Source organism: Balaenoptera borealis, assembly GCF_965194805.1.
Source record: "Balaenoptera borealis genome assembly, chromosome: 17".
NCBI lineage: Eukaryota > Metazoa > Chordata > Mammalia > Artiodactyla > Balaenopteridae > Balaenoptera > Balaenoptera borealis.
Window position 1 is genome coordinate 65,516,572 of NC_138876.1, and position 13,941 is coordinate 65,530,512.

At 36.6% G+C, this 13,941-nt stretch overlaps 1 protein-coding gene across 1 annotated transcript in view; it reads left to right on the forward strand.

Moving 5' to 3' along the window:
• Positions 1-13,941, forward strand: part of STAU2 (staufen double-stranded RNA binding protein 2) — a 286,094-nt gene that overhangs the window by 45,357 nt on the left and 226,796 nt on the right. The window contains exons 6-7 of the mRNA XM_082364073.1: positions 5,458-5,593; positions 9,881-9,993. Coding sequence (XP_082220199.1) covers positions 5,458-5,593; positions 9,881-9,993 — 249 coding nt within the window. The remainder of the gene's footprint in view (positions 1-5,457; positions 5,594-9,880; positions 9,994-13,941) is intronic.

Consider the following 13,941-nt stretch of genomic DNA (forward strand, 5'->3'; position numbering starts at 1 on the left):
TTAATGAAGTCTAATTTATTAGTCTTTTCCCTTATGGTTAGTGCTTTTTAAAAATTGAAGTCTAATTGACACATAGCATTATATTAGTTTCAGGTGTACAACATAATGATTTGATATTTGTATATGTTGTGCAATCACCACAATATCTCATTAACATCTGTCACCATACATAGTTATAAAATATTTTCTTTCTCGTGATGAGAACGCTTTAGATATACTCTCTTAGCAACTTTCAAATATAAAATACAGTATGATTAACTATATCACCATGCTGTATATTATATCCCCATGATTTATTTATTTTATAACTGGAAGTTTGTACCTTTTGACCCCCTTTACCTATTACACTTCCCCCCACTTCCCACCTCTGGCAGCCACCAATCTCTTCTCTGTATCTATGAGTTCTGTTTTTTTGTGTTTTCTTTTTTTTAGATTCCACATACAAGTGAGGTCATATGGTATTTGTCATTCTCTGTCTGACTTATTTCATTTAGCATAATGCCTTCAAGAGCCATCCATGTTGTCACAAATGGCAAAATTTTTTTTTTTATTGCTGTATAATAGTCTATTGTATATGTGTATCATCACCTCTTCTTTATCCATTCATCCATCAGTGGACACTTAGCTTGCTTCCATGAGCATGAGGGTGCATATATCTTTTCAAGTTAGTGTTTTTGTTTTTTCAGGATAAATGCCCAGAAGTGGAATTGCTGGAATGGTGGTGCTTTTTTTGTGCTATTTAAGACATCTTTATCTCCCACAAAATTGTGACGATAACCTCATATTATTTTTAGAAGTTTTATTATTTTATCTTTTAAATTTAGATCTACGGTCTATCAGGAATTGAGGTTTATGTATGAGGTGAGGTAGGAGTCAAGATTTTTTTCTTCCTTTTAATATATAGACATTCAGTTAACTTAGAACTTTTATTGAAAAGACAATCCATTCCTGTCTGCACTGCAGAGGAGGGGAGATCCAGTCCTGACTTCACAGGAAGTAGATGGGCCTTAAATAGTAGTTATGTCCCAGAGAGGAGTTAAATTTAGTACAGCATGGGTAATCTGCCAGTTAATGAGGAGGATATCATAGAACTACTTTGCTTTCTCCTTCCTCTTATTTTTTTTAACTTTTTTTAGAAATAATTTCTTATACATATAAATTTTGTAGAAAGAGTACATAGAGCTCCCAGGTACCCATCACTCAGAAATGGTTAACATTTCTGAACCTTTTGAGAATAAGTTATGGACATGGTGTCCCATTACCCATTATTTCTTAAGTACACAGACACTGTCCTATCAGGAAGTTAACATCGATCTGGTATCACCGTGTAATCCGCAGACTCCAGTCACACTTCACTGATGGTCCCAGTTATGTCCTTTGTAAGACCAGCATCTAATCAGGGTCATGGGCTTACTGTTTCTCTTCCTTCCACTTCAGTCTGAAACAGTTCCTCAGTCTTTCTTGTTTTTTATGACCTTGACATTTCTACACATCATTTGTAGAATGCCCCTCACTGGAGTTTGTCTGGTGTTTCCTCATGATTTATGCATTTTTAGCATGAATATCACAGAAGTGACCTGGGCTCATATCAGTGTTTCATATCAGGAGACACACGATACTGATTTGTCCCATTAGTGATGTCTTTTGTTTCTTGGTGGAGAGTATGTCTGCCAGGCTTCTGTATTGTAAAGTTAATTAATTTTAAGTATGTTTTATTATTAAATAGTATAATTAAGAAATATTTTTTAAAATAAATTTATTTATTGTTTATTTTTGGCCGTGCTGGGTCTTTGTTGCTGCGCACGGGCTTTCTCTAGTTGCGGTGAGCGGGGGCTACTCTTCGTTGCGGTGCACGGGCTTCTTATTGCGGTGGCTTCTCTTGTTGCGGAGCATGGGCTCTAGGCGCACGGGCTCAGTAGTTGTGGCTCGCGGGCTCTAGAGCGCAGGCTCAGTAGTTGTGGCGAATGGGCTTAGTTGCTCTGAGGCATGTGGGATCTTCCCGGACCAGGGCTTGAACCCGTGTCCCCTGCATTGGCAGGCAGATTCTTAACCACTGTGCCACCAGAGAAGTCCCGAACAATTATTTTCTGAGGAGGTACTTTGAGACTATATAAACATTCTGTTCCTTATCCAACTTTCTTTCACCTACATGAAAGACTGATAATATGATGATTCTTGTCTGAATCCATGACTACTCTGAAGGTTGCCAAAGGGTGATTTTTAATTCCGTATTCTTTTTCGATTTATTAGTTGGCACTCTACCCAAGAGCTTTCTTGTCCCTGTCATTTTTTTTGTTTGTTTATTTATATCACTATAGACTCTTGGATTTCTGTTATACCTACAGGTTTAGGATCTACAATTGTCATTATTTATTTTGATGCTCAAATTGTCCCAGATTTGGCCAGAGGTATGACCCCTTCAAGTTGACTCCTGTGTCCTTCAGATAATTTCCTCATCATTCTTTGGGCATTTCTTTCTGGCACGATAAGATGTTCCTAGGTCATCTTGTGTTTTCCCTGCCGTGGCTCCAATCATTTCTCCAAGAGCCCTGATTTATTGATTAATCAATTCATTCTTTCAACAAATATTTATTGAGTGACTACTATGTTCCAGGGACTTTTCTAACTTCCTAAAAAGTTGTTTCTTTAAGTGTTAGTAATACGTTGCTCCTTGAAAACTAGTTGTGGCATCTTTTTTTAATCTGTCACATGATAGGAATCCACAATTGTTGTTATATACGTTTGTATATCTAATTAATTAGTCTTTTTTTTATCATTGGTAAATGTAGAAATTTCCTTTAATGTATCTAAAAACCACTAAAAACTGATTATGTGTTTACAGTGTCAACTCTATAGCCATAAAATACATGAGGATTCCTATGTAATGATTATCTTTATGCAACCTGGGTCTAACTGTCACATGTTGAAAACAATGGTACTTAGCATTTCCTAGAGACAGCTCATAGTTTGAAGTTATTCTTTAAATGTTTTCTGTGAGAGCATTACTATGTAAGTAACGAGAGGTATGCACATGTGGAGATGTCAGTCTCATTCTGTAGGAGACAGATGGAGTACTTCGCTCAAAGGAGTTGAAACCTTTTCTTGTGGTTTGTGCTTTTCTGCTTCTCTTCTGCTCTCCTTCACAACACCAGTTTCTGGCATTTCTATGAAGAAAATGTACTGTAGCCTTACTTTCAAATGAGGAATTTGTATGAGATTATTTCTTTCTTTAAATAATATGAATACAGTACTTTTACCTAGTTTAAAATGCAATTTTGGTGGTGTGGGTGGCAGACATAGTATATCCTACCAGTACATTAAAATCATCTCACTGGTCATTTTCAAACACATTAGTTTCCTGTTTATTGCCATACTTAAAGGATGAGGTCTTTCAAGCTTTTTTTTTTCTTTTCTAGTTTTCCCATTTGAACTTTATGCTATTTGTGTCTGTATGATTGTTGCAAAGTAGAATTCGTAATGGCATAAATTGTACAACTGATTAATCTGTTAATTATTAAACTGAAATCTTTATGGAATAAGAAAAATTTAAACTTCTAAAGGCGTAGATGGCTCTTTGGTGTTAAAAATTATCTTTGGAGAACTGTTAGGCAGTTTTAACTTTATTGTTAAACATGAACCTACCCTCTGACCTAGCAATTCCACTGCTAGGTGTATACCCAAGAGAAAAGAGTGTATATGTCTGCTGAGAGACTTAACTGAAGAGTGTTCGAGGTGGCTTGATACTTAATAGCCTCAAACTGAAAACAACCCAGATGTCCCATCAACAGCAGATTAGATAAACTGAGTGGAATGCTTTTCAGTGGTAAAGTTTGAAAGTGATATTCAACAAAGCATTATGTTGAGTGAAAGAAGCAAGACAAACTAATACATATTTAGATTTGAAGAATAGGCAAAGCTAATCTATGATGACAGAAGTCAGAATGGATAACATGGGGAGGTGGGTATTGACTGGGTATTTGTGGGTGATGGAAATGTTCAGCTCTTGATCTGAATGGTGGTGGTTGTATGAGTGTTACATGTATAATAACTCATGGAGCTGTATGCTTAAGGTTTGTGCATTTTACTTATCCCTCGGTAAAATGCTATAAGAAACAAAGAAAAATCCCTTTGTGCTTGACTTACTCTTCCTCTGCCCTGAGTATATGTGTTAAATTTGGAGTTTGGACTAATTCAACTTACTATTTAACATGTTAGCTTTTCTTTGCTGTTTTTCTTATCCTTATCTTTTTCTTTTCTGCTTTCTCCTTTGTCCTCCCGCCTCCTTTATTTTTTCCTTTTTCTTGACCTTGGTTTAGTTCCTGTTCTTATTATGCTCTTCAGTGGTTTCATGTGAATTCTTTAGAAATGAGACATAAAATGAGCAGCTTATGACTCGTGACGGCTTGCTTATGACCTAGCAGCCAGTTGTGCATTTGTGTCAGGCTCCACCACCCCTCAGCTAGTACTTTGTGCCCCAGTTTCTCTGCTGCAGTAAGTGGATCCATTTTTGTTCATGATGAAGGGAAGTCTTAAATGTATGGTGCAAAAGGCATAATTCAAATGAAATAATACAGAATTTACATTAGAAATAAATTTTACTCCTATAAAAGCTTTAGATTCATTTTTGTCATTTGTCATTTGGAACATATATATGTATATTTACTGAATAACCTTTTTTGACACTTAAAATAACTTGACATAATAACTGTACATTGTGTGTTATATTTTATGGGATTTTTCAAACTTTTACAAAAGTAGAAAAAATAAGCTATTGAACATCCCTGTACTTGTTTTCAGGCACAACAGTTACTCACACATCCCATCTTGTTTCCCATCTCTCTGTCCTCTGAATTATTTTGAAACAAATCTCAGATATATCACTTCATCCATAAATGCTTCAGCATGTATCTTTTAAGATTATCCACAGAAAGCATTACTTGTATTTACTATTTTGTCCTGTTGTTGGTTATAGAAAAAACTCAAAATTTATTTTCATTAGATAAGTCCAAGAGTTACTGATGACCCTGTACATATTGCTAATTCTAGTTGCTTGATAACCAAAATATAACTTAAAATATTCACAGATGATAATGCTTTTAATGATTAAGTAGTTGTAAGCTTTCTGGAGTAAGTAACTTTGAAATTCAGTAGTTGCTTTATAATATCCAAACGAAGCCATCTATGAATCTTCTGTTTTCCTTGTTTTGAAACAGTGGGACTATAAAGTTGAATTTTTGGTCATTAATGTACAGAAAATGTTGCAACAACCCCAAAGAGATTTCACTAGAAACGCTTTTCCTGTTTATGTAGCTTTCTTATGCACCCCCTTAGAAAATCAGGCAGAAGGGCCTCCACTGCCACCTTCTTCCATGGTAATTATATGTAAAATAAATATGGACTGCATGATTTATTATGGAAATATTTCACTTGTGTGCCTTTAATATTTCTTTTAAACAGGTAGTATAACACCAACTGTGGAACTGAATGGGCTTGCTATGAAAAGGGGAGAGCCTGCCATCTACAGGCCGTTAGATCCAAAGCCTTTCCCAAATTATAGAGCTAATTACAACTTTCGGGGCATGTACAATCAGAGGTTTGTATGTCTTCTTTGGTTTTGTTCTTATTTATTATTTTACGCATATTGTGAAAGTTTCTGAAACTCAAAAGGTATTTTTGTTGTAAAGAAAATTCACTTGGGGCATTTTGCATGGAATTTAGATATATCAAGATTATCAGGAATACTTAAAGTAATAAATAAAGAAAATTAACTTTTTCAGGAGCCGGTTGTTGCTGAGTCATGAGAGCCCTGTGTTTGCTGCACGCAGGACCATGTTTTAAAATCATTCCACAGTGTGGTGTGGGCTTTCCAGTTATCTTGCTCATTTAGTCACCAAGCAGATGCTTAGCTTAATTAGTGCTTTTCTTTATTTGTCCACATACATTGCAAATATGACTGTTTATAACTTATAGGAAAGTTGTTAGAAGGATTTACTAAGTATTTCTGCACATTGAATAATTTTGTGATAGTTATAAGTGTAACAGAATTTTCTTTTGCAAGCATGGCAGAATTCTTTTAAAAAGTTCAGGGTTTTTTTTCCTGATCATTTATAAAAGTCATGTAACTCATTGTTGAGAATGTGGAAAATGCAGAAAGTTAAAAATACAAATAATTTGCAATCCCAGAACTAAACACCTTTAATATTTTGTTGTACTTTACATTCTTTGCATATAAATATATTTAACCAAATTGAAATTATCCTTTATATGCAATTTCTGTATTACTTTATGGAGGTATAATATATGAACAGTAAAATGCACAGATCTTAAATGTACATCTTGATGACTTTATTTTATTATTTTATTTATGTATATATGTATTTATAGTTTATTTGATGACTTTTTTACATATTTATATCCTCGTGTGATCACCACCCCATCAAACTCCAGAACATTTGCATCACCCTGAGAGTTTCCTCACACTTATTTGCACTTGATACACCTCCTCCCAGAAGTAACCGCTGTTCTATCACCATAGGTTAGTTTTGCCTGCCCTTGAACTTCTATAAATAGACTCATACAGTATTTATTCTTTTGTGTCTGGCTTTTTTCACTTCATATAATGGTTTTCTTGTTTTGTTTGTTTTTGTTTTTTGATTTTTTGAGATTCATCCATGTTGCTTGTACCTGGGTTCTGCCAGTTTTTATTGCTGAATAATGTTTCTTTGTATGAATATATCATCATTTCTTCATTTTGAATATGTAGTATTGTGCCCTCTTTTCACTTAATACAGATATCATTTTTCATATCTTTAAGTAGCCTTTGAAAAATATTTTTGATGGTTATATAATGCTTCATATGGCTAGGGTATACTTTACCAGTATTTAAACAGGTATAAACAATGAATACTTGATAAGTATATAAAAAAAATACCTGTTTTTGATCGTCTAGATTGTTCCTCCCCTTTTTTTGACAATTATAAATAATGTTGCAGTAAAAATTCTTTATATACAAGTTTTTGTTCACATCACTGATTATTTCCTTAAGATATATTACTATAAGGGGAATATTGGGTTAAAAAGAGTAATGTTTTGATATTACCCAATTACATTAAAGCTTATACTAATTTCTTATAGTATGTTTTGTACTATTCTGGCAACATTGAGTTTAAAACACATCGTCTTGTTTGATAGTTAAAAAGTGGTATGTTTAAATTTTTTTGGTTTTATTGATAACTTATGAGGCTCAGCAGTTTTTCAAATATATTAGTTACTTGTCCATTTTGATTTGTCTATTTTAATTTGCTAATTTTTATTGCATTGCTTGATCAGTCTTCAAATGTTTATGTGTTGAGGGTATTAGCATTAAGTCTATTCTATTTGTTTGATTTTCCTGCTTTTAAAAAATTGGCTTTTAGTTTTGTGTTTGTTTTTAACGTACTACAGTTTTAAATGTTATATGGTCTAATCTATTAAATTTTTTGGTGTGATTTCTCCCACTGCTTCTACGCCTAAGCAGTTCTTTCTCATGTGTGATCAGATATTTGCTGATGCTTAAAAAAATTTTCTTTTTAATTGAGGCATAATTGACATATAACATTGTGTAAGTTTAAGGTATACAATATATTGATTTGATGCATTTATATCGCAGTAGGATTGCCATTGTAGTGTTAGCTGATAACCTCTATCCAGTCACACATCATTTCTTTTAGTGTTGGGATGCTGATGCTTTTAAAATCATTTTGTATATTTACCGACCAATTATTACAGTTCAGATATGAGGAGAAGTTACTTGTCGAATCAACAGACAATCTAATACTTTTTGGAGTCTTGCTTGGTAGTGGAAAAATTGCCATTTAAGATCTAGTCCTATTCAAATTGTAAAAGGTTCGTTTAAATATTGTTCCAGTTCTCTAAGAAAAACTTCTGCCTCTCCCGCCTTCCTCCCCAATGTGTCTGGGGGGAATTTTCTGTATTGTCCTGGTGGGAAGGGAGGGTGCGGGCTCCTCTGGTCTTTGTGGTAATGTCTCTTGTCCACCAGGTAGCTGATAGCTCTCTTGCCTGCCCTGCTGAAACCTGCAGTTGGTGACTTGCAGTCCATCTTTTCCCCCCGGTAACACTGTCAGAGAGTATTTACCATCTTTACTCCCTTGCTGTCTTGACCTAAACTCTTACCTCTCCTCGGCTCCTTTGGATGTTGTTCCATTCTCATCCTCTTCTGTCTAACTCTGGAACATCCACTGGCAGGCTTACCAGCTATCAACTTGGTGTCCACCCTGCATGGGAGGCAAGAGGGACACACTGTTTCTCTTAGAATTGCTTTACTTCTCTTTTTTCTGTTACATAACCACTGTCTTTCTCATCAGTCTGAGGTTACCTAATATAAATAAAACTGTTTGCCTACTTGAGTACAACAGATAGGTTTGATCACCTGAGATAGGAACACCTTGTCTGTTTTATACTTGAAAGATATTTTACTTTTAATGTACTATAATGAAGAGTCATGAGGATATTATATTTAAATACTTATTGTATTTTGATATCTGTAGTCCGTTATTTGAAGTAAAGTTTTGATTAGTGAACTTATTATTTTTAAATGAAAGAAATCTAGTGCTAAAACAATGAAAAATCAGACAGTGATCTCTGTCCTGGGTAAGGTGACAATTTTGATGAAGACCTAAAGGAAAAGAGGGAATAAGCAGTGTGGATGTCGTGAGAGAGGGGAGAACCTTCAGGCAGAAGAGACAGCAGCGCAAAGCCCCTGAAGTAGGCGTGTGCCTGGCACGTTGATGCCGCCACCAGGACGCCAGTGTGGCTGGAACAGAGTGGACCTGGGGGAGAGGAGTTGGGATGTGAGAATGTGACAGGGGTCTGGTGGTTTGGTTTGATTTTTTTTTTTTTTTTTTCCTGTTTTAGATTTTCTGTTAAGATTGTTGTCATTTTTCCTTTGTTGGCAATTTCTAGTTTCAGGATCTGATTCCATGGATGTCATGAGGGCTGCAAGAATTTTTTAATGACTTCTCTAGAGGGTTGTACCTTAGGCCATTCCCATTTAATGGATCAAGTGGACCTTTTCTTCAGATTTTTGGAGGGTCTTTAGAATTTTCTGTAGATCACAAAGGGTAAAAAGAAAATAAGGAAGTACTGGTAAGCTGCCAAACCATGTTTCAACTTAAAAGCTCTCTGCTCACAAAAGGTCAAACCTACCCATTACTCATTAGGCTGTTAAAATTATGGTTTCACATATGACCTTAATTTGCAGGTGGCAACACCTGAATGCCTTACAGGGAATTTGGAGCCAAAGGTCAGAGGAGACGCTCTTCTTGTCAGACTCCAAATGAATCAGTAGCTTCTAAATAAGGCAGAGACTGAAAGGTTAAGAAGTCTAGGAAACAAGTATCACTTAGAGGGATTTTTGAAAAGGTCTTTTCATTTTCCATTTAAAATAATATCAATTAATTAGATATTACCCATGCTGTCTTTTAATCTGTTCTTTTCTGATGAGGTTTCTCCACTTGAACTTATTCAAAGGCCTAAGGAGGAACTCATAAAAAGATCTCCCTCCACCCCATTTTGTGATGGCTGGAGAAAAAAGATTTATCCATGAGCAAAAACTCTGTGGATACAACTCGGATTCTAAAATACCTGTTTCTCCCTTTGCTGCACCCAAGATGTTTGAAAATGAATACGTCCAGAAATCTTTTTCTTTCTCATTTGGGGCACTGTTCACTAATGACAGAGTACAAGATGTAAAGGTTGGAGAACAATTTTATGCTTTTGTTCTCCCATCTTTGTTATAAAAACTTACATACCTTATCTCAAGGAGTAGAATGGCTGAAATCAGGCCTCCGACAAATAATTTATCAATTTTTTGTATTCACAGATTAAAAAAGCATTCTTGCTTGGCTAATGGCCAGAAAGCCCTCCGATCTACAGATGCAGATTGCCAAAGGGCCACAACTCAAACTATATTATATGAGAATGGGAATTTCCGCTGTATGTAACTGGGAGGTCTCTTGGGGAAGTCTTCAGGCATGGTTGATGCAGAGCTTTAGTGTTGTTTTTCCTCATTTTCCGTTTCTCTCTTTCTAGCTCTTGTCTCATTTTTCCTGTGCTTGCTTTTATTTTCAAAGATACTCTCTTCCATTTGCTGTACCGTATATGCTACATCGTCCTTAGACTTGTAGTACTAGAGGAGGAACACATTTTTGATTTTGTTTTTGGATAGTTCTTAGAAAAGTTCCGAGTAGCCTGCTCATCCCAGAATTTGGGGATCCCAGAATTCATTCAGACCAGATTTGGGATGAGGGGATACTTTAATTGGCTAAGCTTGGGTTTGTGCCCAGCCTGGAGAAACAGGGTTTAGTCCCATCCAAACTGCTCTGCATAGCACAATTATTTTATAGGGTGGTTCCCTAAAGGCAAAGATTCAGAGGGAAAATCACTTCCATTACAGTCAGAACATTTGGTTCAAATCCTGGTTCTGATGCTTTCGGTTATGTGATCTCGGACAAGACCCTGGACCTCCCTTAGTTTCCTCATTCCCTAACTAGAGATAATAATACCAAATGAAAGGGCTTTAGCAAGATTGCACTCATTCAGCAAACATTTACCTAATGCCTACTCTTTGCCATGTGTTGTGTTAGAGTAGATACTTTGATGAAAGACAATCTGATAGACTCTAGTCTGCTAGAAGAGGAAGACAATGAAAAGAAACTAACACAGTGATAGATGTGTCCATTGAATGCTATGGAAACATTGAGAACAAGCACAGCACTCAGTTTGGGGAATTAAAGAAGCCTCCCAGAAGGAATTGACACCTGAACTGAATCTTCAAGGTTAACGAGGCATAAGCCAGGTGAAGAAGGTAAGAAAAAGCGATCTAGATTTTGTGAACAATGGCAGGGAATCCTGAGAAGTTTAGTTCATTCCTGGACTTGCAGGCAGTTTGGTTTGAGTGGAATGAAAAGGCTGAAGTTCAGGCAGGTCGATAATGTGGATGTCCTCAAGTGACATGCCAAGAGGTTTAGATTTTATCCTGAAGGTGATTGGGAGCCTTCGAAGGATTTTAAGCTGAGGGATAAAATAATTGTATATCTGTTTTAGGAATATTGCTTTCACAGTATGTGGAAAATCATTTGGATAGGCTTAAAGTTCAAGGGAGAAAGATGTATTACAAGGATGCTGTAATTCAGGCTTAATGTGATGAGAGCCTGGAATAGTGGGGATGGAGAGGAGGGGACAGTGTCTAGATATTTAGGAGGTAGACTTGGGGATTGATTTAAAAAATTTTTTTTATAGTTAATTTTTATTGGAGTATAGTTGATTTATAATGTTATGTTTCTGCTGTACAGCAAAGTAAATCAGTTATACATATACATATATACACTCTTTTTTAGATTCTGTTCCCATATACGTCATTACAGTGTATTGAGTAGAGTTCCCTGTGCTATTGTTATCTATTTTATATATAGTAGTGTGTATGTGTCAATCCCAATCTCCCAGTTTATCCCTCACGCCCCCCCCCCCTTCCCCTTGGTAACCATAAATTTCTGTGACTCTTCTGTTTTTTTTTTTTTAATTTTTATTTATTTATTTATTTATTTATTTATGGCTGTGTTGGGTCTTCGTTTCTGTGCGAGGGCTTTCTCTAGTTGTGGCAAGCGGGGGCCACTCTTCATTGCGGTGCGCGGGCCTCTCACTATCGCGGCCTCTCGTTGCGGAGCACAAGCTCCAGACGCGCAGGCTCAGTAATTGTGGCTCATGGGCCTAGTTGCTCCGTGGCATGTGGGATCTTCCCAGACCAGGGCTCGAACCTGTGTCCCCTGCATTGGCGGGCAGATTCTCAACCACTGCGCCACCAGGGAAGCCCTGACTCTTCTGTTTTGTAAATAGGTTCATTTGTAGGCATTGGTTGATAGAGGGTATTAAGGATGACTTTCACATATCTGGGTCACTGGTAATAGTGTTCACAATGAGAGGAGTTGGAGTAGATCTCTGGAAAGATGAGGGATTTGGTTTTGACTGTGTTGAGTTTAAATTGCCTGTGAGATATTTAGGAGGAGTCCATTTTATCATTCTTTAAAGCCTCACTGAAGGGCATTCGAAGATTATCTTTGGCTTTGAGGGTTTCTTGGAGGTACTTATGGGAGGAGGAACTTTAGGGTCTAGAGCTTTCAGAACAGGGATTTGTAATGTATCTTGGAGAAAATGGCATTGTTTAGGATACAACCTAAGTTTGAGTGACACATCTATTCTTCATTCATCTAGTATTTATACTTCTTTCCCAAAAGGATTTGGTTATATTAGATGCCATCATTCAATCTGGAACAATTTCATGGCATGCACCCATGCCAAGTGCCCCTTGTCTTCAGGTATGGTTGGTGTGTTTTATGTCAAAACAGTATTTGGTTGCCTTTGGCTAATGTGTCCAGTTCCTGGTCCAGTCACTTGTAGCTAGGTTAGTAAAGTAGTTTTCTCTTACCATGTGTAGTATGAGTCATAGCAAGTTCAATAAGGAAAGCATTTGAACTGTTTTGCCAAAAAGTTACTTGTTCTTATAGGCAGATCCAGGTACCTACTTGAGGCGTCATAGTCTCTTCCCCCCACACCCAATTCCCCTGGTTAATAAATAAGCCTATGAGACTTGGAACTTGATGGACAGCTATGGCTATTAGTAGAAATTTGATAGGTGAAAAGTTTTCTGAAGTATCTGAACTGATTTTATTGCAATATGTTAATTATCAGTAAAACTAGAAATAGTCAAGATTTTAATTTATGAAATAGCTTATTATATTTCAAAGTTTATGTTGTATAGGCTGATGACTAGCTGCTAATTATCATGATGTTGGTGTGCCATTTGTTTTGAGCTTCTTCAAACTATCAATCTAAGTGTTCTTCACCAGTTTGTAATGCCCTTTCAAAAGCATGTTGGAAACAGTTGAGAAACTTTGAATATATTTGTAGCAATATCAAGTATAGAGCTACAATTTTGCTTTCTGCCACAAGATGGTGCTTGTGTACTGTTAAAACAGCATACAGACTGCGCATGTTCACTGGTTAGTACTCCAAGGTCTGTGTTTAATTGATTAGTGAGAGGTTAAATCATATGAAATCACCAGTATTTGACCTTTCTTTGACCTGTAAATATTCCAGTTTCACGTGGTTCAACCTAATAGGAAAAATTCAGCCAAGTACACAACTCTAAAGCCTCTTGGATAAGTGAAATAAATATGAAGGGAATCCATTCTATATATAATTTTACCTTCTGTGTATTACATTCTTGATTTGGGGAATAAATTCTTTCTCTTTAATCATATGCTTTATTCATGGAATGTATATCGGAACTTTTCAAAATGATACTTTTTTTTTTTTATAAATTTATTTATTTTATCTATTCATTCTTGGCTGCACTGGGTCTTCACCGGTGCTCGCGGGCCCTCTCTAGCTGCAGCAAGTGGGGGCCACTCTTCGTTGCGGTGCGCGGGCCTCCCATTGTGGTGGCCCCTCTCACTGCGGAGCACAGGCTCCAGGCATGCAGGCCTCCGCAGTTGTGGCACGTGGGCTCAGTAGTTGTGGCTCGCAGGCTCCAGAGCGCAGGCTCAGCAGCTGTGGCACACGGGCCCAGCTGCTCCACGGCATGTGGGATCCTCCCAGACCAGGGCTCGAACCCACGTCCCCTGCATTGGCAGGCAGGCTCCCAATCACTGCGCCACCAGGGAAGTCCAAAATGATACTTCTTTTAAAAACGATATTTCTTCATGATGATATCACTATATAGAATAGATGTAGAACTGAAAGACTACAAGATAAAACTTTTAATATTTCCTCATATTTTTACATAGAATTATATTAATTAAATTAAGAATGTTTTTCATTTGGGGGAAATAAGTCTAAACCCATAATAGAGAAACATTAAAATATATTGTCTTTTAAAACTCTCAT